This window comes from Scaptodrosophila lebanonensis, unplaced genomic scaffold, assembly GCF_003285725.1.
Source record: "Scaptodrosophila lebanonensis strain 11010-0011.00,11010-0021.00 unplaced genomic scaffold, SlebRS2 tig00000001-arrow-pilon, whole genome shotgun sequence".
Lineage (NCBI taxonomy): Eukaryota > Metazoa > Arthropoda > Insecta > Diptera > Drosophilidae > Scaptodrosophila > Scaptodrosophila lebanonensis.
The window spans coordinates 24444300-24465576 of record NW_022060529.1 but is presented as its reverse complement, the minus strand read 5'-3'; the positions used below and the strand labels follow the sequence as shown (position 1 = coordinate 24465576).

Sequence of the window (21277 nt, the reverse complement as noted above, 5' to 3'; positions counted from 1 at the left end):
TTAATGTGCACGCTTCCTGCTGCTGTCGCCTTTGCTATTTATGCCTTTGTGTTCTTGTCATGGGTAGAAAAATTAAATTGAGCGAATTGATGGAGGCTTGTATTGGGACGTGTAATTGAAATACCTTTAAGTCGCATATAAAGAAAGTATAATGTCTGTCTGTCAGACTCTGGCCCAAAGGATACATTATCATTAAAACTTGCCTAACAAATTAAGGAAATGCATCCTTTATTGGGAAAATTGTTAAAATTAAACAGGCAAGTGGTCCAAAAAGTATGAGAACCCTATGATTTTGATGAGTACTCTTGCAAGGAAGGTGAGAGAAAATGGAGAAGTGATGGATTAGAATCAAGCAGAACTAATAGAACATATGTATTTTAAATTAATGGTGCAACATTTTGAGTAATTATACAGATATACCGAATCAGCTTTTTGTTGTAATAATACAAATATACAAATAAAAAACACTTTCTCGACAATATCATTATTAGCTTCTTTATGATTGATTTCATTGGAATTGTGGAAGTCAATTTTATCGTTCAAGCCAATAGATCAAATAATATAAAAAAATTGTAAACAAACGACCATTAAAAATACTTGGGAGGATATAGAAAACAATTAAATTGTTCGTCATGTAAGAAAACATTGGGCGCGTTGGTTGGAGACCTCTTGTGATGACTGTTTTATACAAATATTGTGATTTTAGTATTTTCTGACAAAAAGTCACAGTCGCAGGTAAAAATGTAGCTTCACTGTGTTTTAGACCATTGGTCACATTAATAATGGACAACGGAAAATGTAAGTAATGAAAATATAACGCAAAGAAAATTGAAATACCCATGTACCGATTAGGGAGACCATACCTCGAAAGTAGTCCGCGACATTCTTAAATGCTCCTTGCATTGGTCCATTCTGTACCCTGCAAAAAAAAGAAGAAGCACTTGGACTGGGCCCGCTCCTTTGTCAGTTTGCGGTACCCCCAATATCATTTATTAATTGACGCTTCCGTGAACATATCGGTTATTATTTGCTTTTTATGCGTTTCAGCATGATTATCCAACATGCAAGCAACATTTTCGTTATTGTTTGACAACTGTCAGTCACAGTAGCAATCGCTACCCAACCCTGAAATCATAATATTTTCCCGATTGTTTTTTTGTTTTTGCGATTGACATTTTTACTCAAATGAATCACAAATCAGAGCAGGCACAGGGTGAAATCAGTAATGATCGATCACAAATCGTTTCGACCTGGGGATTTCGCCCATTAATAACAAACTGTACATATATAAATACACTGCCATTTGAATAAGAACAAGATTCTCAAGCTCTTATGCTATGTTTTTTCTTTTAAATATCGGGATGCGTTCTTATGTTTTGGCTCTTCACTTGGAATACAGCAGCTGGCAACTAACACACTTTAGTACTTGATTATTAACCGTTATGAATTATTACTGTATTGCTTTTTATTATGCTAAAACTGACAATTAGGGACAAAGAAGACTCTTTAGTGTGAGTGCGCCTATGAACGCAAAAGGTTGCATATATTTCGATTAAAAACAAACCATTAAAATATTGGAAATGTGATAAGAATATTAGACAAAAGCCGAAAAAATTAAATAACGCTAGTCGGTTGTTGGAAATTTATTCAAAAACACAAAGATGTATGAAAAAAATATGAAATATATGAAATACAAAGAGAACAATTAGAAAACAATAGAATGCTACAGTCGAGTGGGAAAAACAATTTTGAAATTATTTAAATAAAATGAAAAAAAAAATATATAACATTTGGGGGAAAACGAGAAAAAATTCAAATTCAAAAAGTTCATTCTCGGACATAGGAAAATCTGGATACCAAGTTTGGTTTTTCAAGCTCTTATACTTTTTGAGATCGTTGACAGGTAAGCAGGTAGACAGGCGGACATGGCTATAACGACTCGTCTTATCAGCCTTACTAAACACAATTGTTGCATTGCAAATGTGTTTTATATTTTTTTATTCCTTTAGTATGTTACGTAACTGTATAATTGAGAAAAACCCTATGTTTTTGTTGATTATTCAACCTTTGCTTTATTCAATTGCATATAAGAATGTACACACATATGTACATAGACACATGTGGGAGCCGTAAACCAAATAGTCGTTGTATGTTGTTTTTCTCTTCATAGCTCTGCTCTCACTCTCCATTTTGGTTCTCTTCTGCAGATTTGATGCCTGTGCTTGTGAAATTTTCCATCGATTTTCTTGTTGCGCCAACAACGGACTGGGGATGAAAAACCAAACACAAAAAACGGATTTGATATTTAAAAAATATGCAGGTAAATACTATTATGTGCAGACAGCATGGCTGCAAACAAATAGACCAAATAGCTACAATCAAATTCAAATTCAAAGCCAACTCCACCCAAATAAAACAAACCTCTAAGAGCACATTGCGAGAGGTGGTCGTCGAAGCACTTCTAGGAGACTGTTGCTACTATTGTCAGGTCCATATGGAGACCCACATTTGTCAACGATCCGGGAAAAGGCTAAATTAAATAACAAGCGTTCAATGCGCACAAATTGAAAAACAAAAACGATACGCACACGCCAGCTTTAAATTTTAAAAATATGGCTGGCCGAGAGCAAACCACACATCGTGTTGGTGCAGCATGCGTGTATCCACAACCGGCAGCAAGGACAGAAGCTTCACACACACTTACACACTTTTGCACACATAGTCAAAATAAATAAAGAAAATATTTATTGGCGGTGAACAAAATTGCATTTTTGCACGTATCAATAACAATTTTCTTTATTTACCACGACAAGGGATCAAGGATAGCTTTCATCCAAAATATGTTGTTGTCGCTTCTTTATCTGCGTCTCTCCCCACACGAACTGGAATTATCAAAATCTGACAAAAGGCCGATGCTTTTAGCATATGTTTTGATCAAAAAGCGGTGCATGTTTTCGTTATATTTCTGGACCTAATACGAGTATTAATTTAATTTAAAAAATATACTGGTATTTTTAAACAAATTCATTCCATAAATAAATAATAACCTAATTAACTTCAAAACCATCTCCATACTTGTATGTTATATTTTATCAAAAGGATTTTCAATGTCAGCAATGCATTTAGAACTGATACAAGTATAATAATTTACAACAAATTGGAGTAATAAAATTGGTGCATCCATGTCCTTTATGATTGAAGAGTTTCATCGTGATCGTCCAGATAGAGAAACAAACCACACGATTTACATTTGCACAAAAAACGCCCAACATCCTCAACAAAACTGCAAATCCTCTAGTTGCAAAATACATATATTTTATTTATTTTATTTTTATATTATTTATTTATTTATTTATTCATAACCGTACGGCGCACGAATTCTTATTTACTCTCGTATTCCATTCTACATTCATAAAAGATTTAACACTATTTATTAATTTGTATCAAGCACGCGTATGTATTGTACTTATAGTATTTGTATTTACATAAAGCATTTCAATATAAAATGTGTATTAAATAATAGCCAATTGTGTCAGAAACCTGCAGTAGAATATTAAAATTTGTAAATGTATTTATAAACTTTGTAGTTGATGATTTCTTATTCCAATTGAAATTTCTGACGTTCCTATTCCGTCTTATATGGACTTGCAACTGATTATGTTTAACATATTCGGTTTAAGACATCTTAACATCATAAATAATGTGATTCAAGGACGACTGAGATCGATTTCGAATTGACTTCATTGCATTAACTTTGAATATACGCTAATACTATGTGTAGATGGGTTTATTATGAAATCTATTTACCAGCCAGAAAAAGCAAATTTATTTTTCAAAGCGGATGTTTTAAGCGAATTCAATTTTTCATTTTTCACTGTTCCTTTCAGAAACAAGAAAAAAGGCGCGAGCTGCGCCTAAAGCGGTTTTGGCGTTCGCCAAAGACAACATCATCAGACGATTCCACTGGCTTTGAGAGCCCGACGCGCACAAAGCCGGCCAGTGATGCACAGCGCTTCAACCATCTGCACTACACTAGTCTGTCCCAGGGCACGGGGTCGTGCACGTCGTCCTCGGTGACTGGCAATGCTAATGGCGGAGCCTCGACAACAACCAGCAGCAAGCCATCCTGCTCGCTTCCCTTGTTGCAGGTGTGGCCCAGCCAGGTATGCAGCTAGCCTATAGGGTGTGTCTGTGTTGTTCTTGTGTGTATGTGTATGTGAGTGTGTGTATGTGAGTGTGTGTATGTGAGTGTGTGTGTGCGAAAACCAACACCCAAATTAGCAACAGTATTGTTCAGTGCTCAAATTTGTGAGGTTATGTTGCGGTTCGAGTTTATTGAGCTCCCTTTTATGTTAATGCTGTTCCAAACTTTTCTCTTCCACTGACTGCCTTTGGGCTCTTGGGCTCTATACATGCATATGTGCGGTTGTGTGTGCGTGTTTGATATGGTTTAATTGTGTGGTAGCCGCTTTTGCGCCAGGAGGGCTTCGTTCAGCGTCGCAACAGCGGTCCCGAGGGCCAGCGGGTATGATTACAGTTGTTAACAAATGCCTACACTCATAAGTAAAGTCGCCTTGACAAAAACTTGCCTAGACCTTCTTTTTTACTACATACTACCACCAAATTATTAACTCTCTTATGCAAATAACACTAGCGATTTTAATACGTTAATCAGATTTGCATGCTTCGATTCTAAAAACAACGGGTGCTGGGCATCCTCCAAAATTGTAATATTGTTTCCTATATACTCAATAACCCCATTTATTTTGGGGTTTATATATCATACCACTCAGCTAGAGTTCTTTTAGGTAAATTGTATTTAAAGTTATATATGTATATTTCTATGCACCATTAGGCTATATAAGAACACTCTTTTCTAATATGAAAGTCAGCGATGGGCGTGCGATAAAAGCAATCAACAAAAGAAATTGCTACTACATCCGCAGTAAAATCATCATTATCTGATCAAATATCTGACAACAAAAATCCATTACCGATATTTTTATATATTTTAGCAATTTGAAATGTACTACTATTTTAAATATCACAAAAACATCATTACCGAAGGGAACTTCAAGCTAAAACATACATATTCTCAGCTTTTTGGTACAATCCCTTTAATAATATTTAAAACCAAGGGCGTACGCAGGGGGGGAAGTGAACTTCGCACTCTGAAATGGACTACACATTCATTATTATGGCGCACTATTTCCTTTAAAATAGAACTGAGTTGGATTTGTTAAAGTTTTTCTGTTGATCGAATGCATAAATTATTATTTTAACGCATCGTGCATTATTTAATAAAAATTGCGATTTTTTTACATCCCATTGGGAAAAGCTGCTTACGCCCTTGGTTACAAAAGTCAACATATACTTGTAGATATATTTTTGATTTGCTTCCTATTTATTATTATGCTGCGAGTCTGCTTGTAGCTTTGGACCTAACACGACCGCTTGACATTTTTATATAAGCGACCGCTGTAATCCGCCAACTATTTTTTAAAATTAAATTTAAAAACAAATTTGAATCTATGGAATTATTAACACATTATTTTGCTCGGAAATCCTAATATTTCCCTAAGAAATAGCTTTTTTACTCAGACTGACTTGACAAAGTTTCAAACTAGAGGCAGACCTTGCGAATGCCTGACCGCTTCTGTCACACGCCCATCTGTAATATTAACCACCACCGACGAGTTTGTAAATATTTATGAATACCCAACGATTTTGCACACACTCTAATAACAGTACTATTAACTAACACCGCCGCCCCTGCACTTCAGAACCAGCTTGAGCCCCAGTCCAATGATTTTGATTTCCACACTTCTCCATGCGCCTATCTTTGAACTTTCGGTCTTGCAGGATTCACCGCGCGGCGAAGCTGACGGCCAGTCGTTCATATTCCCCGCCATTGTCGAGACGAGCACCAGCACTTGCAGTGCTGGGGAGAGCGTGGAGGGGAACAGCACCGCCCCAAGCAGCAGCACTACTACCGCAAGCACTTCCAGCACCAGCGGAAGCATCACCAGTAAGCGGGCTAGCAACCACCTATCGTTGGCCACAATCGAACGACGCGGTTCCCTCTACTGTGATACTCTGCATGCCGGCGACTCTGGTATAGATTCAGTGCAGGCTTCGCCGTCGCCCAATGCACTGATGGCACCACCAGGTGCAAATCTGCTCGTCAATCTGCCCAGTGGTGGAGTGCCTCTTCTTACCGGAGGCGGTAGTTGCCACGTCTCGCCCACAACCACGCCCACGCATGGCTCACCGAACCTCTCATTGGGCAGGCGGGGCGTGCGCAACAGTATCTGCGTGGTTCCCAACAATGGGGCCAACTACCGTCGAAAGTCCAGTGCGCTGCTGCATCCGGATCATGCGCGTCTCTTTGCTCTGCGCATGAAACATGCGGCAGCACTGGAACGAGCTCAAACGTCGCCTGATCAGACCTCCATCGAGGATGCCAACGAGTTCCATGATAACGGGCTGGCCACCAATCTGCGTCTGTGCTCGGCCTCGTCGTCGACGACGTCGTCGCTGACTTCCGTGGCAGCAGTCAGCCTGGGCGGCGGACTGGGCGCCGCCGGTGGCTGCATCAGCAGCAGTAGCGGCGCCTGCTCCTCGGCCTACGCTGTCGGTCCGCTGTCGGGTGCACAGCAGCGCGTCTCCGATCCTTGGCTGCAGCCTCAGTCCGACCGGGAACGAGATTCCCGCCACGATCATCGTCGATCCTCCACAATGACGGCGCGCTACTCGCTCTTCGATGCCCTGGACCTCGAATACGTACTGCTCCGAGCTGCAGCCCGCGGATCCGTCGGTCCCTACTCGCTCAGCGAGTCGATACACAAGTTGACCTTTACGCAATCGTTGGCGTTTCCGGCACTGGCGCGCGGGCTTGCCACGAAGCGACGTCGCTCGGCTACACACACAAGCTCGCGACCGTTGAATCCTCACGAATCCGGACTCAATACCTGCGCCAAGGTCATCACCGCCGTGGTCTTAGTGGCTATTTCCTTCATGGTGTTCTTAATAGTATACAAGTTTGTACGGACGTGAGGTTTGCTCCTGGCCCCGACAGATTATCCCTTTACATATCAGACGACATACGCGGAGGCAGAGGAGCCATCGAGCACCTTGACCACGTCGCACGCGGGTCGCAGTTTGGGCAAACACATGTCGGGGTACAGGAGCCAATGGGGCCGCAGAGAGGCCGAGTTTGAGTGAAAACCCTAAAGAGCAGAAAAATGTTGAATAATTAAAAAAGTGCGCGTAAAGAAATTTTGTGATAAACTATCAATGAAAAGTAAAATTTCAACAAGACCACTCACACACATCCACACACACACACACACACCTATACTATGTAGACCCCAGAAGAAATAATGTATTATTCTATTCCAAATGTAAGAAGAGTTCTTCTTCTATTCCCGGCCAGTGGTTAAGATAATTCATTGCTGCGAGAATTTAATTGTTGTTGGACAAATTTTAAGACAAATTTTTAAATTCTGATTGTTATATACAAGTACATATATATGAGCAGACCAATTATAGCCTATATATATTATATATATTATTCACTGGGCGCGAAAAGCTTCCATTCTAATCACTTAGTCATTTTGGACAACGAAACCCTAAAAGTGAAGCGAATCCATTTGAGACATCAACCCAGTACCATAAAGAGAATAAGGAAACAGACTGTTAGGAGACTGTTAGTATTGAAGTATTGAGAAATACTTGGTAGCTGCTTTATCTTTGTAATGAATAAGTCATGTGCCGTTGAAAATGCTTAAAAATTCTCTATCCCCTTTTATCCTACAGGTATCGCCATATCCATGACCATGGATATGTTCTAAAAAACAAAACTTGGACATTTTTCAACGTCAGCCAATATTACTCAAAACTTTTACAGACGCACAACCATTTTTTTTAACTTATTTGTGTTCTTTAGCTTTTAATTGAATAAGACAACAACAAAATTGGTTCATTTGAGCCAAAAGGGTGCTTACTTTAAGGTCGTTTTAATTTTTATTTATGTTGTAGGACTGATTATCACAGATGTTTCACGCAATCTCTGCCGAAGACTGAATTAAAGTTTATTATTTGATTGCTCATTTGTTTGCAGATTTTAATGAGCCACATCTTTGGATTAAAATAAAATAGTTGAGGGCTATCTTTTGAAAAAGCTCCACCCAGTGTTATCTTCTGGCATTAGAATAAATCTGAATTTGGAATTCTCGTTAGATCAATTTTGTCAAAGCTAGGAGATCTGGTACTTCTATATGGCATTATAATGGCGCTAATTTCAGAGCAATATCATTAACAATCCTTACTTTGGAATAAAACTAAGCATTTCTCTCTCTGGTGGCGCTTGACTATTTTGGTATGTATATTATATATAGTACATACATACAAACACACATACATGCATACACTATACATATATAGCATAAAACAAGGCTAACATGATAAATAGTTTATGAAGGAAAGCCAGTGTTTCTACTGCAGCAATAATTAAATTTAAAAGGTAAAATAAAGAATTATTTTTCTAACAATGAACATTAGTCGAGCAACTAAGTGAATAATAACTAAGCGCTTTGCTTTAAAATCGCGGCATCGAATCTAAAAACGTTCGAGAAATACCTGCATACATATTTCGCATTTCCTAGCCAACTTTTTATACTCATTTCATGGTAAAGTGCCTGCTTCGAACTTTGAGCTACGCCTACAACAAACTTTAAGCTTGTTTCTACGAATTTACCTAACACTGATACTAATCGGCGGCTGCTTCTGAACAAACTAATACTTCTATTCTATTGTAGTTAAATAACATTAAACAATTATACGGATTCGCTTAGTGTTAAATTAATATTTGGCTTTAGTCCTTAAGATCAACAATAATAACTGTAAACTATAAATTTGTACTGATACATACTGATTGGTAAGATAACCGGCTTACCGTAAACGATGAGCCCAAAGCATATTTAAATAGTAATATATTTACGTAGTTTTACAATTCAATACATTATACATAAATACTTTTATATATAACACATACATACGTATATAAATATATAGATGTTCATTAAGTGTTTGTAGATCCACACATAGCGGACTCGAATGGGACAAGGAAACGAGAAATTCTTTTAAATCCTAACTTGCTGCCTTACACCCCGCTAAAAAGAAGAACAAATTGAACAAATAACAAACCCAACACTAAAACTACATTTTTTATCAAAAAAACTTGCTGCCTTACATTTCTCTACTCCACTCTACTTAATTTTGTAAAACTCTCGAGCTTCTCTATTCAATTTTCCAGAGCTGAGCCATTTATTTAGTCTTACTTGTTACGCATACATTTTTGTAATGAATATTTGAAACTAAAATCTTGAATATTGTATTTAAAAGTTACAGCATATTTTTGATTACATATGGATGTATAAAATTTTTTGTATATACATACATGTACGTGTGTGTGCTTAAATTAAGAACCTTCGTAGCTAAATCGTTTAGAAAATACACATTTTTTGTAACTACAAGTATTGCGCAGCTGCAAAAATCGACGAGGCGCGGTATTGTAATTAATATTTAATTAAAGGCCGTCGCTTTTTTATGATTGGGATAGGCTGAAGTACTTATTAATGATATGTATGCACATACATATGTACAATATATGCATACATGCATACTTAATGCATATTTAATGTAACTAGAGAGCCACAGCAGCCAGAGCTGCAGCAGTACAATGTTTAACTGAAGTTAGTTGAAACGTGCAACAATAAACATTTTCAAATAACATTTCTATAGCGTGTGTCCACTTTGTTTGAAAATGAAAAAGCCCGAGGTAAGTAAATGAAACTGAAACTGAAATGCAAATGCAGTCGACCATAGCCCAGCGCATCGATGTGTCGTGTGTCCTACTCAGCAGCTGCTTTCCACATGTTGCAAGCATGGCTTGATGCCCCTGGCCAAAAGAAACAGTCGAAATGGCCAAACTGCAAAGGAGTTATGACGCACGAGCTTAGCAGAAAGACGCAAATGTCCCTGAATAAATTTAATAAATATTTCCAGCTACATAAGTATGTTATTCAAAATTACTTGACTTCGTTATATTAAATGTGCCGGATTTGTTTAAAAGCACCAGCCTGATATGTATAGTATTAGCGTACAAGCAGCGAAATCGGGGGAAGTAAAGCAAGTGAGTACCAGCAATGAAGCAAATGATTCAGGTGGTGATACGCTATATAATTTTTCTTTTATTTGTTTCTCAAACTACATTAATTCTCAGGTGGATTTTATGATTTTGAATCAGCTGATAGTTGCATTGTTCCTTGTCAAGGTATGTGATGAGAACGGTCAATGTTATAAATAATTCTTTTAGTTATTGCAGAATAAAAAGTCCACAGATTCACTATTCCTTTTACACACAAAGGCAGAGTTCTATACAACACCCAACGCGCTCATTTATTTATTTAATATATCAACAAATAATGCTGTAAATACAGTTTACTAAAATTAAGTTACAATTTAAACTTAAAAAAATAAGAAAGCTTCAAAAATAACTATACTTTAATAATAATATACTAATAATGTCTATTAATGCCTGCGGCACGTTGGGGGAGGAGTTTTATTTTCCATTTGGCCAGCTATGCCCCGATTCGCAGCCAAATGTTATCAGAGACATTATAGACCTACACCACTACGAAAGAAAGAAATAGATAGTAGAGGAGAAAACTTAATTCTACTTAGGAGCTATCTAGAGCTATTTCGTATGTACAAGTACAGTAAAAAAGTGTTTGAACAACACATGTAGAAACACACCAGTTGGAAATTATAACCAAATATAGGTACGGTGCCAATTTTGTGGGCATACATTACAGTAGACCAGATTATGTATTTTTTATTACTTTGCGAAATATAAGTTCGGAATGTCCACCATTACCTGTAATGTGGATTTAACTAAGTGTGACTAAGTGCTGAAGCACAACAGATTATTTTTAAAATGCGTTTTTTCGCTCCCTCGTATGTATAACCCAGCAGAGGTTGCGCTTCGAAATAGACTACTAAATACTTGTAGAACAGAAGAATGTGAAAATATTGACATCGTATTCACAGCAACTGACAACCAAATACTTTAAATTTTATATCGTTAGGAAACTCTTAGACTTAAAGTGCTTGCTTACACATTTTTCCGCCCTCAATTTCGCCAAAATCATTTACTTGGCTCAGCTTAAGGCATTACATGATTTGGCCGATAAATTGAATGTCCTTGCTGGACTGCTTCTTGGAACTGGTAACATCAATAATTAAGGAAACGCACTTAGGTTTTCAATGACGCTTGTACACACCAAGCTGGGGCAGCGTCAAGGCCGAGTTGGCGGTGATGTTATTTGCCCATGAAAAATATCAGAAGGTATAAATAAAGACGAAAGGCGGCAGCAACAAAGGCAAATCGCATATAGTATCCGAACTTATTATTGAAATAAAAAGCCAAGCTACCGATACAAGCGACGCAAACTGCCAAAGGCGCAGGAACTAAAACGAATACAGGTAGTCAATGGCGGACCCTTTCAATGGTGATAGGCCGGCCGGAAACGGTAGTAAGTATACGCACCGGTGGCTTACCTGGCCAAAGCACTGAGAAGTTGCTTCTCATTAGAGGCTGTGACGCTTAGGCCCCCAAAATCTCCCCACATGCCCTATAGCACATTTTGATATGCGTGTGTGTGTACTTTACATTACATTAAAAATGCTCAACATCTGCTGTTGATATGCACTATTTTCTCTCTCACTGCCTGGGCGTATTTTTAGGTTTCAGGGTCACAATTTTACCTCGGCTATAAAAAAATAGAGACGTATACAAATACGGATGCCGCTGATTCAAAAAACAGCAGACAGCTCTTCCAGTTGGACCACTCGCACCCCCCTTCCCCGTCTATACAAACACATATATGTACATACGTACACCCCAACGCCTTGAGTGCACAACAAATGCAACGTCGCAGGTGTAGATTTCAGAAACTTGTTGCCAAAAGCTGCGACCATGACTGCGACTGGCTGTGCTGATGATGATGATGATGATTAAATAGAAGGCTAGTAGAACAGCCTTGACTCTGAAAAGTGGTTGGCAAAGCTACGATGTGCAGGCTAGCGGGTAGCCGGGCGTTTGGTTGGCCAAATTGAAAAATAATAGCAACTGGTAAACAAGCAACTCTTCAGACACAACCGAAAACAAAATAATTGGATTTAAATTTTAAATCACGTATCCGTAACTATAACGCACAAATTAAAAAAAAAAAAGAGAGACGAGTCCCAAGTCCGAAATGTGCTGCTCTTGCTCAAGGGGGACTTTATGAAAAATTGGGATTTTGTTGGATTCGGGCTACGTTGGAAATTCACGAACAAAAGCAAAAGACACCTTTGCTTCTTTCAATTAAAAATTATTTAAGTTAAGTGGAGAGAAAGGCTAAGAGAGCTGCGTAGGTAGCGCTTGGTATTTTGTGCATGTGCACAATTGTGGGTAAATAACTTTCGAGAATGGACTACGAGTATACTAACTATACAAGTATACGCTGATGTAATTCTGTATTTTAAGTACATACGCGTACATAAAAAATAAGCGCTGCAATATCAAGTACAAATATTTTCATGTGTTTGACGGCGAAGAAATCTGGTACGAATATTTCCTCCTCTTCTGTCAACCCGTGCGCCAACAGCAAACAATGGAAATTAGTTTGCTGTTATATTGTTGCAAAAATATTTTACGAGCCTGCAGCAAACACAAACGCGAACAAGGAAACAAGCACAGGAAACCTAAAACTCAAGCAGCACTGCAACAGCAACAGCAACAACACAAACAACAACATTGTCAAGCAAGAGAAAAAACTGAGCAGTGTGTTTTGTTTCCTTTTGGCGTTTTCACTTGCACATAACGAGACAATTGGAAAAGCGTCACCGGAAAGTGGGCCAGGGGGTGCGGGTAGGAAATGGACTGCAGATGTACATGGGAGCGACATATTGTCTGTTGTTCTCCTACTGGGTAACACCCAGCTGCTGGCTCCTGGCTGCTGTCTTCTGTCTGCCGTCTGCTCTACCCACTGCCTGACAACGTTTTTTGCACATGTCATTCGCTGGCTACACTTCTTTGTTGCTTCTTAGCAATGCTTTTATGATTTCCTTATTACTCACATACCAGTAAACAAACATATTTACACACAGTTCCGCATATACTTGTAGTATGCGAACGGTATGCAATTCAATTTGGAGAGGCAATGTATGTATATCTCTGTTTGTCTGCTTTCTTGCCCTCGGCTAGTGTTTCTGGAGCTTTTTTAATGAATTTTAAATTTTTCACTTGGCAGTGTAATGCGGAAATTTAATAAAACTGTGCAGAACAGATTTGCATAACTACAAATATAACCTAAGGTCGCCGAGAAAGCAGAAGAACCAGGATGGGCGAATTTATATGGCGGTCATGCACCAATTCCACATTACAACAGAGTAGCCTGTCCTTTCTGAAGCGCCCTATCTATGTATTTACCTGCCTGCCGTCTACTTCTGTATCTGACAGCTCATTCAGTGCAACTGCCTTCTTATGTTTTCTGTTTTATAGGTACACAATAAGTATTAACGACCATGGACCACAGCCTCATCCACACCTGCGCCCACAAACAATTATGAAAATTTCATTTTATATTCTCTCATTTAGCTCTGCCTTAGAGAGGGAAAACACTAAATGGAACCTTACGGAGACATTCTCGACTGGTCTGCTCGTTCAGTTTATGTAACAACGCAGAGGATGAATGCAGACCGCGCATAATAAATACTTATTACTGATTATCATGACAAGACGAGTCTTTCTAAACATGTCCTCCTGTCCGCCCATCTATCTGCATTAACTCCCTGATCTCCGAAAGTATAGAGGAAAAAGTTACCAAACTTGGTATAAAGGTTCTCCTAACACCGGGTAAAGAAAATACGTTTCGTTATAACTCCTTAGAATTCCGGTCGCAAAATCTGCAATTTTCTATTAAGGTATATGCCAAGTATGTATTTAATAATACTATTTCAACAAATATTATAGCCGAATATGTAGTCTCTATACTCTTTAGCTAGCAGCTGTTGTTGTTGTAATTCAGTGAATGAACAAAATGTATAAGCAATCTAAACATATATGTATACATTCATAGATACCTAGAGATCTTTAAAACTTTACATGCATTTATAAATGTTAAGAACAGTGCCGTTCTGAATATAAGGGAAATGTAACTACGCGTAGTATTTAATGAAATAAACTAATAGGGCATAGGGTATGTGCGACACTACAACTCGATTGATCTAATTACACGTATATAAATAACGAATCAGATTTAATAATTAAAACTCAACTCGGTGTGTACAATATAATCAGGTAAGATAATGCTTCTATTTACGAATAATTTATCAGACAAAATGAACTGAAAGATAACTGCACTTTATATAAAAACGTTCTAGAATTGTTCATAAATACACATTTTTTTGCCTTAACGTTTTTGTGCTTAGGATTTTCAAATATCCTTATTTTCCAGCACTGGTATTAGTCATTAAATCGATAACAATGGCCGCGTCTCTGGGCTATCGGCATTGCCAGCTGTTTCGGTCATATCAAGTGGATACGAAACTCACCGGCAACTAATTCTATTCACATTTTATTTGGACAGCCAACAAAATGCAGTGCGAACCGGAGGAGTCGCAATCATTTCAAATGCAAGCGTTGGAAATACCGGATCTGGGCAAGGATTTTGATCCAAAGAAGCCGCCAGTCAATGGCGAGGAATATTTAATGCACATGTTGTATGAACGCAAACGATGCCCAGTAGTAGTAACAAAACGATCAGACAAAATCACAAATGAGTCTGCAGCGAGCTCATGCAGTGGCATCCAGGGAACACCAAGCGTAAGCAACAACATTCTATATATTTAAGTATAAAAATCATTATTTTAACTACATAGCCACCGCCATCGCCAATGAAATGCCTCTTTCCCACGCCAGAATGGCAGCAAACGCAAAGCTCTAGTTTCAAGGAAGCACGCTCACGCATCAGTGCTATACGCCGCGAACTGAAGGTGCATAAGTACGACGAGTCCATTGAACCACCACTTACCACAGACATCGAACAGTGGCTGCATTTCTGTCGTGACCAAGAGCCTTTGCTCAGTACACTTTTGCGTCTCAGCCAAAGTGACTTGGAGCTGCTACTAGAAATGCAAAGCCATTGGCTAAAAAATGATCCGCAAAAAAATACGGAACCTTCTACCTCTGCGTCCACCTCTATCGCTTTGCATGGCTCCGACGCTTGGCTAGCTCGTTGGCTTTATGCCACACTAGCCACATTACATATGCCTTTAGAGCCAAACGTGTACAGTACCTTGCGCTCTGTAGCACGCGCATGTCTGGAGCTGCGAAATCAACTACAACCCGAGGAAGAGCACTATGCCACTCCATACAATCTCATTATCACCATTATTGTCAATGTGTTCGGTCAAGCTGACTTAGCCGCCTATTTATGAAACAATTATAGTTGTAAAATAAGTTAATGTGCAAGTGCTCTTTTATTTGATATTGTGGTTTTTAAGCCTGTCAAAGACGCGACTGTAAGCCTGGCAGATATTGCAATTGCGCTGATGCTCGTCGGCATCGCTGACAATGTCAGCTGTTTCGCAAGAGTGGTGACAGTCCGAGGCACTTGAATCCTGACTCATGGTAAAGGAGTTGCTACTGATCAGGCTGGAGGAATTGGACAATCGACGATTTTGGATCGGGGAGTAGCTTGTGGTAGACATGCTCTTGGCGCAACTACAACCTGCCAAATAACAATTAGTTTCCTTGGCATGACACACGGTTTGCTGCTTCCGTCGTAGCTCTAAGCGACTTAGGCAGCGGCTGTCAATATGGCGATTTCCAGGTCGGTCTATTGCGATCAAAGCATCCTTGTCCTCTAAGGACCGAATGTCTCCCACTGAGCTCTTTCTAAATTGCCGGTCATCTGTAGTTACTTGCGCTGACAGCTCCACCTTAGGTGCCAGTATTCCGGGGAAAGCTGGCGTGGCCTTCATTAGCAGCTGAACATTACCGCTGTGGGCGCAACTTAAACGCGGCACTGTCGGCTGAACCACATCGACAAGCTGGCCAACAAAATAGGCCAAACGGCGCCCATTCTGCCACAACGTAATTTCCAATTGCTCAGCGGCCAGTAGTTTGCGCAACTCCTCAAGAGAACTGGAATTTTTAAAGTAGCCCTCCATTGTGAACTGATCATGGCAGAGCATTGGAAAGTGCGGGTCCATAGCGCCGGTGCGAAAGTAATAGCCAAGTGTCTTTACAGTTGCCTCCATGTAGCCGTGTGAGCATAGCCAAACGCCCGGGCAGGTGAGCTGCAGATGAGAGTTTAATAAGCATTTCAGACACGTTCAATTTACCACTGACCGCATGCAAATGCAGCTTTACGCGCACATAAAATCGCTTGTGTGGCATGTTTGTTGTGTGCTGTTTCTGCCCCCCCAAAACAAAGGTGTCAAATATTGACACCAAGAGGGCAGTCTAGTTGATCGGATTGGGGGTACGCGAATGGGTTGTTTGGGGCCTACGGGTTTATGTTTTGCCGCTATGACGTTGCCACGGACAGCCATTACGAACAACATTTTCAAATTCCAGACGTGCGCGCGCAGCTCGTTTTAAGAAGGTTGCCACATTTGGTGCAGGTGCATAAAATTTTGAACATACATACATATATACATACGTTTGTCATTTATAATTTGGTTAGACATTTTACGAAAACCCTTTCTTCGACGTGCAGCCGGGTGCATCTTAACATGATACCAAATTGTAGAAAAGATTTCGCAACAACAACAAAAAAAACAGCTGATGGATGGCAAACGTCTGTTCCATGATACAATGAGAGACGAAAAGTCATTGGGCATCTCCGTAGTATAGCCATAATGTTTGCATTGTAACTTTTAAGTGCTTCCACGTTTATTGGCCCAGCAAGTAAATTGAAAAATCTCAGTATTTAAACAGAGTGTGTTATTGTGAAAATGTTTTATTTACCACAAAATATTAAGTAGCCGTGCACTTCAAAGCAGATGTTTATTGCGCGCTCACTCAGTCGTGCGTGGCTTGCGAAAAGCATATTATGACGTAAATACACACATATGTATGTATGTATATACATATCTGCGCAGTGAGAGCAAAAAATTGCCGCTTTTGATACCATACCTTCTCCAATTTTATCAGACGCCTGTGCACAATAAACAAGAAGTTCCACGTCAGTTTGTCATTGATAACAATTGGAAAATGTTTGCGCCCCTATTATTGATTGCATTGCTGGTGAACTTTGGCAGTGTCCTAGGAACGGAGGATGCCCATCTAAGCGCCGAGGAAGCCCAGGGTGTGCGTTATGCAAATCGCTGCGAAGCCTGCAAGATTCTCGCCACAGAACTTGAAGCCCGCCTGGGTGAAACAGGCAAATCGCACGATGTTATCGAGATCGGCTACTCCGTAGACGACGTGCGACCCAAGAAGCGCACGGAATACCGGCGCAGCGAACTGCGCTTACTCGAATCGCTGGAGAACGTGTGTGACCGTGTACTGGAGTATAACTTGCACAAGGAGCGCACAGATAGCACGCGCTTTGCCAAAGGCATGTCGCAGACTTTCCAGACACTTCATGGTCTCGTGGACAAGGGTGTTAAAGTCGATCTAGGAATACCATATGAGCTATGGGACAAGCCTCCGGTCGAGGTTACCCAAATGAAAACTCAATGCGAAAATATGCTCGAACAGTATGAGGACACCATAAGCGACTGGTATTTCAAACTACAGCAGGATAAGACGCTGAAGCAACATCTGTGCGCGGATCATGTACTAAAACGCAAGGAGGAGCGCCAGTGCCTACAGGAGCAACTGCCATCACCAAAAAAGCCGGCAATCAACAAGAAAAAAAAAGGTGACAATGAGGAGCTGTAGTCACGGAGCTGAGCTAAATTTGCATTTCAAGAGATTCCCTAGTCTATAAGCGCACTTCATTTAAGAAGAAACAAAGCCTATAATACGGTCAAGCAAGCCTTCGAGCAATGAAGAATTTTTATGGATACTGTTGCATTTGACGATCAATCCCAGATTACAAGCGTAATAATCGATGGAGTTAGAAAATGAAATCGTATACCTTGAAGAAAAGCTTAATTCAGTCCGTCATATTAATTTGTGGTGTAAAAGCGAATGCCATATTCTTATTAATCGGATTTTATGATTTGAAAAAGCTTTGAAATCTGAAGATCTACCGGATCTACTCAAATCATTTTTTTAACGTAATGGCCAAATAATTCGAATTAATCATTCGACAGATTCCTATGAGCATAGAAACAGACTGTGTAACAAATTTTCTTAAATTTTCTCTTTACATGAAGCCTTTAGATAACTTACTTAGTGACCGTCTCGACTGAACTTAAAGCTGTTACTAACCAAACAATACAATCAACCCCGTGGTATGAAAAGACTTATCGATTGGGGCCCCAAATTGGGGCGCCCCTTAGAAGCGCCAGTTAGAAATATGGAGGGGGTTGAAAGCAAAATTGTCTGTTTGTTTATAAGTATGTAATTGTGTATATTAAATTATTAATAAAGTTAGTTTGCGTTTAAAATAGTTATGTTGTTTTTGTATTTAGTATAGTTTTCGATCTGTATCAGAATCACACGGGTGTGGAGATTAAATTGTGGTGGAGTAGGGTGAGAGCCTAGAGCTTCATCACATTCCACTCGTCGTCCATGTAGTGGAGAATTGGCTTATCATGCACCCGTTCACCAAACACCTCGCGTAGGAGCCGCAGCACCTGCTCCTCAATAAAGGCCACTTGATTTTGAGGGCAATAGTCATCCTGCACCGAACACGACATCGTAATGGCCACCGGCGGCACTGGCAGGCGCTGCAGGAAACGCTTGAAATGCGCAAAGTACTGATCTAACTCTTCGCTAGTGCTAATGTGATGCGGTAGTCCATTGTTGTCGGTGGTGCTGCCCGAATCAAAGATGAGCAGCCAGTCAATTTCGTCATCGACGTACTTGGTTTTCAATGACTCGGCCAAATGAATGATTTTGGCATAGACCTCAGGCGTTATTACGCTTTCGTCGGGCCTGTCCATGCCATCCAGAGTGTGGTGTTCATCCAGCTGCCAGAAGATTCGCTTAAGGGCGTCCAGTTGCTTCTTTCGCGCTGCCGCAGTCGCTCTGTAATCAGCAATGGTAGCTGTACCCGCCTGCTTTACAGACTCTACGCTTTCAAAGTGAAATATCTCCTTCAGCTGAGAATAGCAGTCGACATCTTTGTATATTTCCAAAAAGGGATTCGACGTGCTAAAGAAATCCAAGTCTATGTCGAGAATAAAGCCCTGCGCGTCCTTCTCGGTAATGAACTCACGGGGATCAAGGGATTCACTGTCAGCATCGTAAACTTGTAACTTTACTGTGCGCGCATCCTCCAGTTCGTCTGCAGGACAGTAATTGCCATCGGCTATGAAATAGTCAAGCGGGCAGTCGATCCCAATGCGATCGTTTTTGTGTCCGATTTTAAACTCGTGCTTGCCCGTCGGTATCTGTTGGCACCATGAGTTTTTTAGCCAAACCATGCGATTAAAGTGACCTACGCAAAAGAGAAAGTAATTAATGGCCGGCAAGAAAATATAGAAACGCTAAATACCCGCATACAGCGTTGGCATTATCCAATTCTCAATACTCAGTTCCGTCAACATTGTGTCCTTATCGTAGGAGGCACTCGCAGGTATGTCATTTGCTATAACCAGGTCCGGATGCGAATCAAAGTGCACCAAAATGTTATTCTCAAGCGGCAAATGCCGTGAGGCTAGACATCGGTAGATAAACTCCAGCACATCATTGTGATAATCCACTATAAACACAGGTATTTGTTTAAAACGTCGCAAGCTGGATTGTGTGCTTTGCACGCGTTCCAACGACTCCTCGGAAAGGGAATCATCCTCAGCCGACACTAGCTCAGGTGCCTCATCCTCGTCATCCTCCACTTCCTTTTCTTTTTCAACCGGCTGGTCTTCAACCTTTGATCGTTTGGAGGGTGGTTGCGCTTCAACATCAGCTTCAACTTGTACGCTTCCGCCCGTCTCGTCGCCCTCTAAGCTTTCACTTTGAGCCGCTTTTATTGGCTCGGAGAACGTCTGGCTTTTTGCAGGACTTTCTTTTTGAGTGCTATTTTGCTCCACTGTATCCGATTCCATGGCCTTTGAGCGTGCAAAATGACACAGATGTTTTTGCAGTATTAAGTACGCGCAGACGGCCTCGACGTCGTTTATTTTAATTTAAGCAATTCCGTTTTGGGGACGAAGTGGAGACGACAAAAGCTAATGAACCCATTCGCAGCCGTAGTCACATATTGACGCGAATTATGCCAGCAATCTGGCAGCCCATTTCTTCTATTTGCCATTCACTGTAACTGCACAAAACTGCCAACCTACTCTGTGAATGCTTAAGTTGCCATGGCCGGTCATTGAGCGGTAATTTTTAAAAAGAAATAAAGTAGCTACTGTTTTTAGAATTAATAAAAATAATTATAACAACAACAACTTATAATTAGCTAGATAGAAAAGATGCATACTTATTACTTCTACCCTTGTCAACCTCACCCACTTGTCCGACTGTGAAGGCTTTTGTCCGCTTACCTCAAATCAATAGCTTGTCTCTATAGGGAATGAGAAAGCGGTGTTTGGTAAAATTGTCTTGCTATTGAGACAGTAGCCACTTCAAATAGCTTTTCGCTGACAACGCCGACGCCCAAACAAGCTGGCAAAAAAGCTTCGAACGCCCACACAAGCACGACAGCTTTTCATTCATAAGTTTCGCTTTACTTAACACCCATCGGCAGCAGTAAAAAGGGAAATTGACGCCCACGCCGACGCTCGCGCTTGCTGTTTTTGCTGCTGATTGGAATGCGTAAAATGTTGCCAGCCAACGCTGGCGCGGCTGTTACTTCTCATTTTGCACGAATGCTTTACACACTCACATCTGCCATAGTAGAGTAGTGGATTTGGCAGAATGCGGGGACGCCTTTGTGCCTTTTGCTGTTGCGTGTGGTTGAAATGAATGGCGTGCTGGAAAACTCTGCTACAGCCGCTGCCGTTGCTGAGCGTGGGCGTGCAATGTTTCCGTTGCCGTTGTGCGTTATCAAAAATAAAATGTATAAGCATTTATATACATACATGCATACATATGTATGTACTG

General features: G+C 40.3%; 5 protein-coding genes across 6 annotated transcripts; 3 read left to right on the top strand and 2 right to left on the bottom strand.

Annotated features, from left to right (window-relative positions):
- The first annotated feature begins 2126 nt into the window (after positions 1 to 2126).
- LOC115633701 (uncharacterized protein DDB_G0271670) lies at positions 2127 to 7056 on the top strand. The gene is made up of 3 exons (XM_030531160.1): positions 2127 to 2320; positions 3888 to 4163; positions 5863 to 7056. The coding sequence occupies exons 1-3, from the start codon at positions 2315 to 2317 to the stop codon at positions 7054 to 7056; spliced, it is 1476 nt and encodes a 491-aa protein (XP_030387020.1). The 5' UTR covers positions 2127 to 2314.
- Positions 7057 to 14631: 7575 nt separating this feature from the next.
- Positions 14632 to 15573, top strand: LOC115633670 (protein Gemin2). The gene is made up of 2 exons (XM_030531115.1): positions 14632 to 14932; positions 14989 to 15573. The coding sequence occupies exons 1-2, from the start codon at positions 14705 to 14707 to the stop codon at positions 15544 to 15546; spliced, it is 786 nt and encodes a 261-aa protein (XP_030386975.1). The 5' UTR covers positions 14632 to 14704; the 3' UTR covers positions 15547 to 15573.
- LOC115633669 lies at positions 15566 to 16605 on the bottom strand. Its single transcript, XM_030531114.1, has 2 exons — positions 16463 to 16605; positions 15566 to 16410 (listed from the first exon to the last, which is right to left on the bottom strand). Exons 1-2 carry the CDS (start codon positions 16508 to 16510, stop codon positions 15589 to 15591), a joined length of 870 nt encoding a protein of 289 aa, XP_030386974.1. The 5' UTR covers positions 16511 to 16605; the 3' UTR covers positions 15566 to 15588.
- A 278-nt stretch (positions 16606 to 16883) lies between these two features.
- LOC115633825 (protein canopy homolog 4) lies at positions 16884 to 18677 on the top strand. Of its 2 annotated transcripts, none has more exons than XM_030531312.1 (2): positions 16884 to 17193; positions 17270 to 18677. In XM_030531312.1, exons 1-2 carry the CDS (start codon positions 17188 to 17190, stop codon positions 17999 to 18001), a joined length of 738 nt encoding a protein of 245 aa, XP_030387172.1. In that variant the 5' UTR covers positions 16884 to 17187; the 3' UTR covers positions 18002 to 18677. The 2 variants fall into 2 exon arrangements, with proteins under 2 accessions (XP_030387172.1, XP_030387173.1); XM_030531313.1 differs by having other exon boundaries at positions 16885 to 17189.
- On the bottom strand, positions 18669 to 20423 carry LOC115633824 (UPF0489 protein C5orf22 homolog). The gene is made up of 2 exons (XM_030531311.1): positions 19728 to 20423; positions 18669 to 19670 (listed from the first exon to the last, which is right to left on the bottom strand). Exons 1-2 carry the CDS (start codon positions 20275 to 20277, stop codon positions 18769 to 18771), a joined length of 1452 nt encoding a protein of 483 aa, XP_030387171.1. The 5' UTR covers positions 20278 to 20423; the 3' UTR covers positions 18669 to 18768.
- Between the last annotated feature and the right edge of the window lie 854 nt (positions 20424 to 21277).

What these genes read in the sequence shown, in the direction of transcription:
- LOC115633824 (XM_030531311.1), bottom strand. Translation starts at nt 20,277, where the DNA reads ATGGAATCGGATACAGTGGAGCAAAATAGCACTCAAAAAGAAAGTCCT. An exon ending in AATGCCAACGCTGTATGCGG is followed by an intron (nt 19,671 to 19,727) that starts GTATTTAGCGTT and finishes TCTTTTGCGTAG; the next exon opens with GTCACTTTAATCGCATGGTT.
- LOC115633669 (XM_030531114.1), bottom strand. Translation starts at nt 16,510, where the DNA reads ATGCCACACAAGCGATTTTATGTGCGCGTAAAGCTGCATTTGCATGCG. An exon ending in TAAAGCTGCATTTGCATGCG is followed by an intron (nt 16,411 to 16,462) that starts GTCAGTGGTAAA and finishes TCTCATCTGCAG; the next exon opens with CTCACCTGCCCGGGCGTTTG.
- LOC115633670 (XM_030531115.1), top strand. Translation starts at nt 14,705, where the DNA reads ATGCAGTGCGAACCGGAGGAGTCGCAATCATTTCAAATGCAAGCGTTG. An exon ending in GCATCCAGGGAACACCAAGC is followed by an intron (nt 14,933 to 14,988) that starts GTAAGCAACAAC and finishes TTAACTACATAG; the next exon opens with CCACCGCCATCGCCAATGAA.
- LOC115633701 (XM_030531160.1), top strand. An exon ending in TGCAGGTGTGGCCCAGCCAG is followed by an intron (nt 4,164 to 5,862) that starts GTATGCAGCTAG and finishes TCGGTCTTGCAG; the next exon opens with GATTCACCGCGCGGCGAAGC.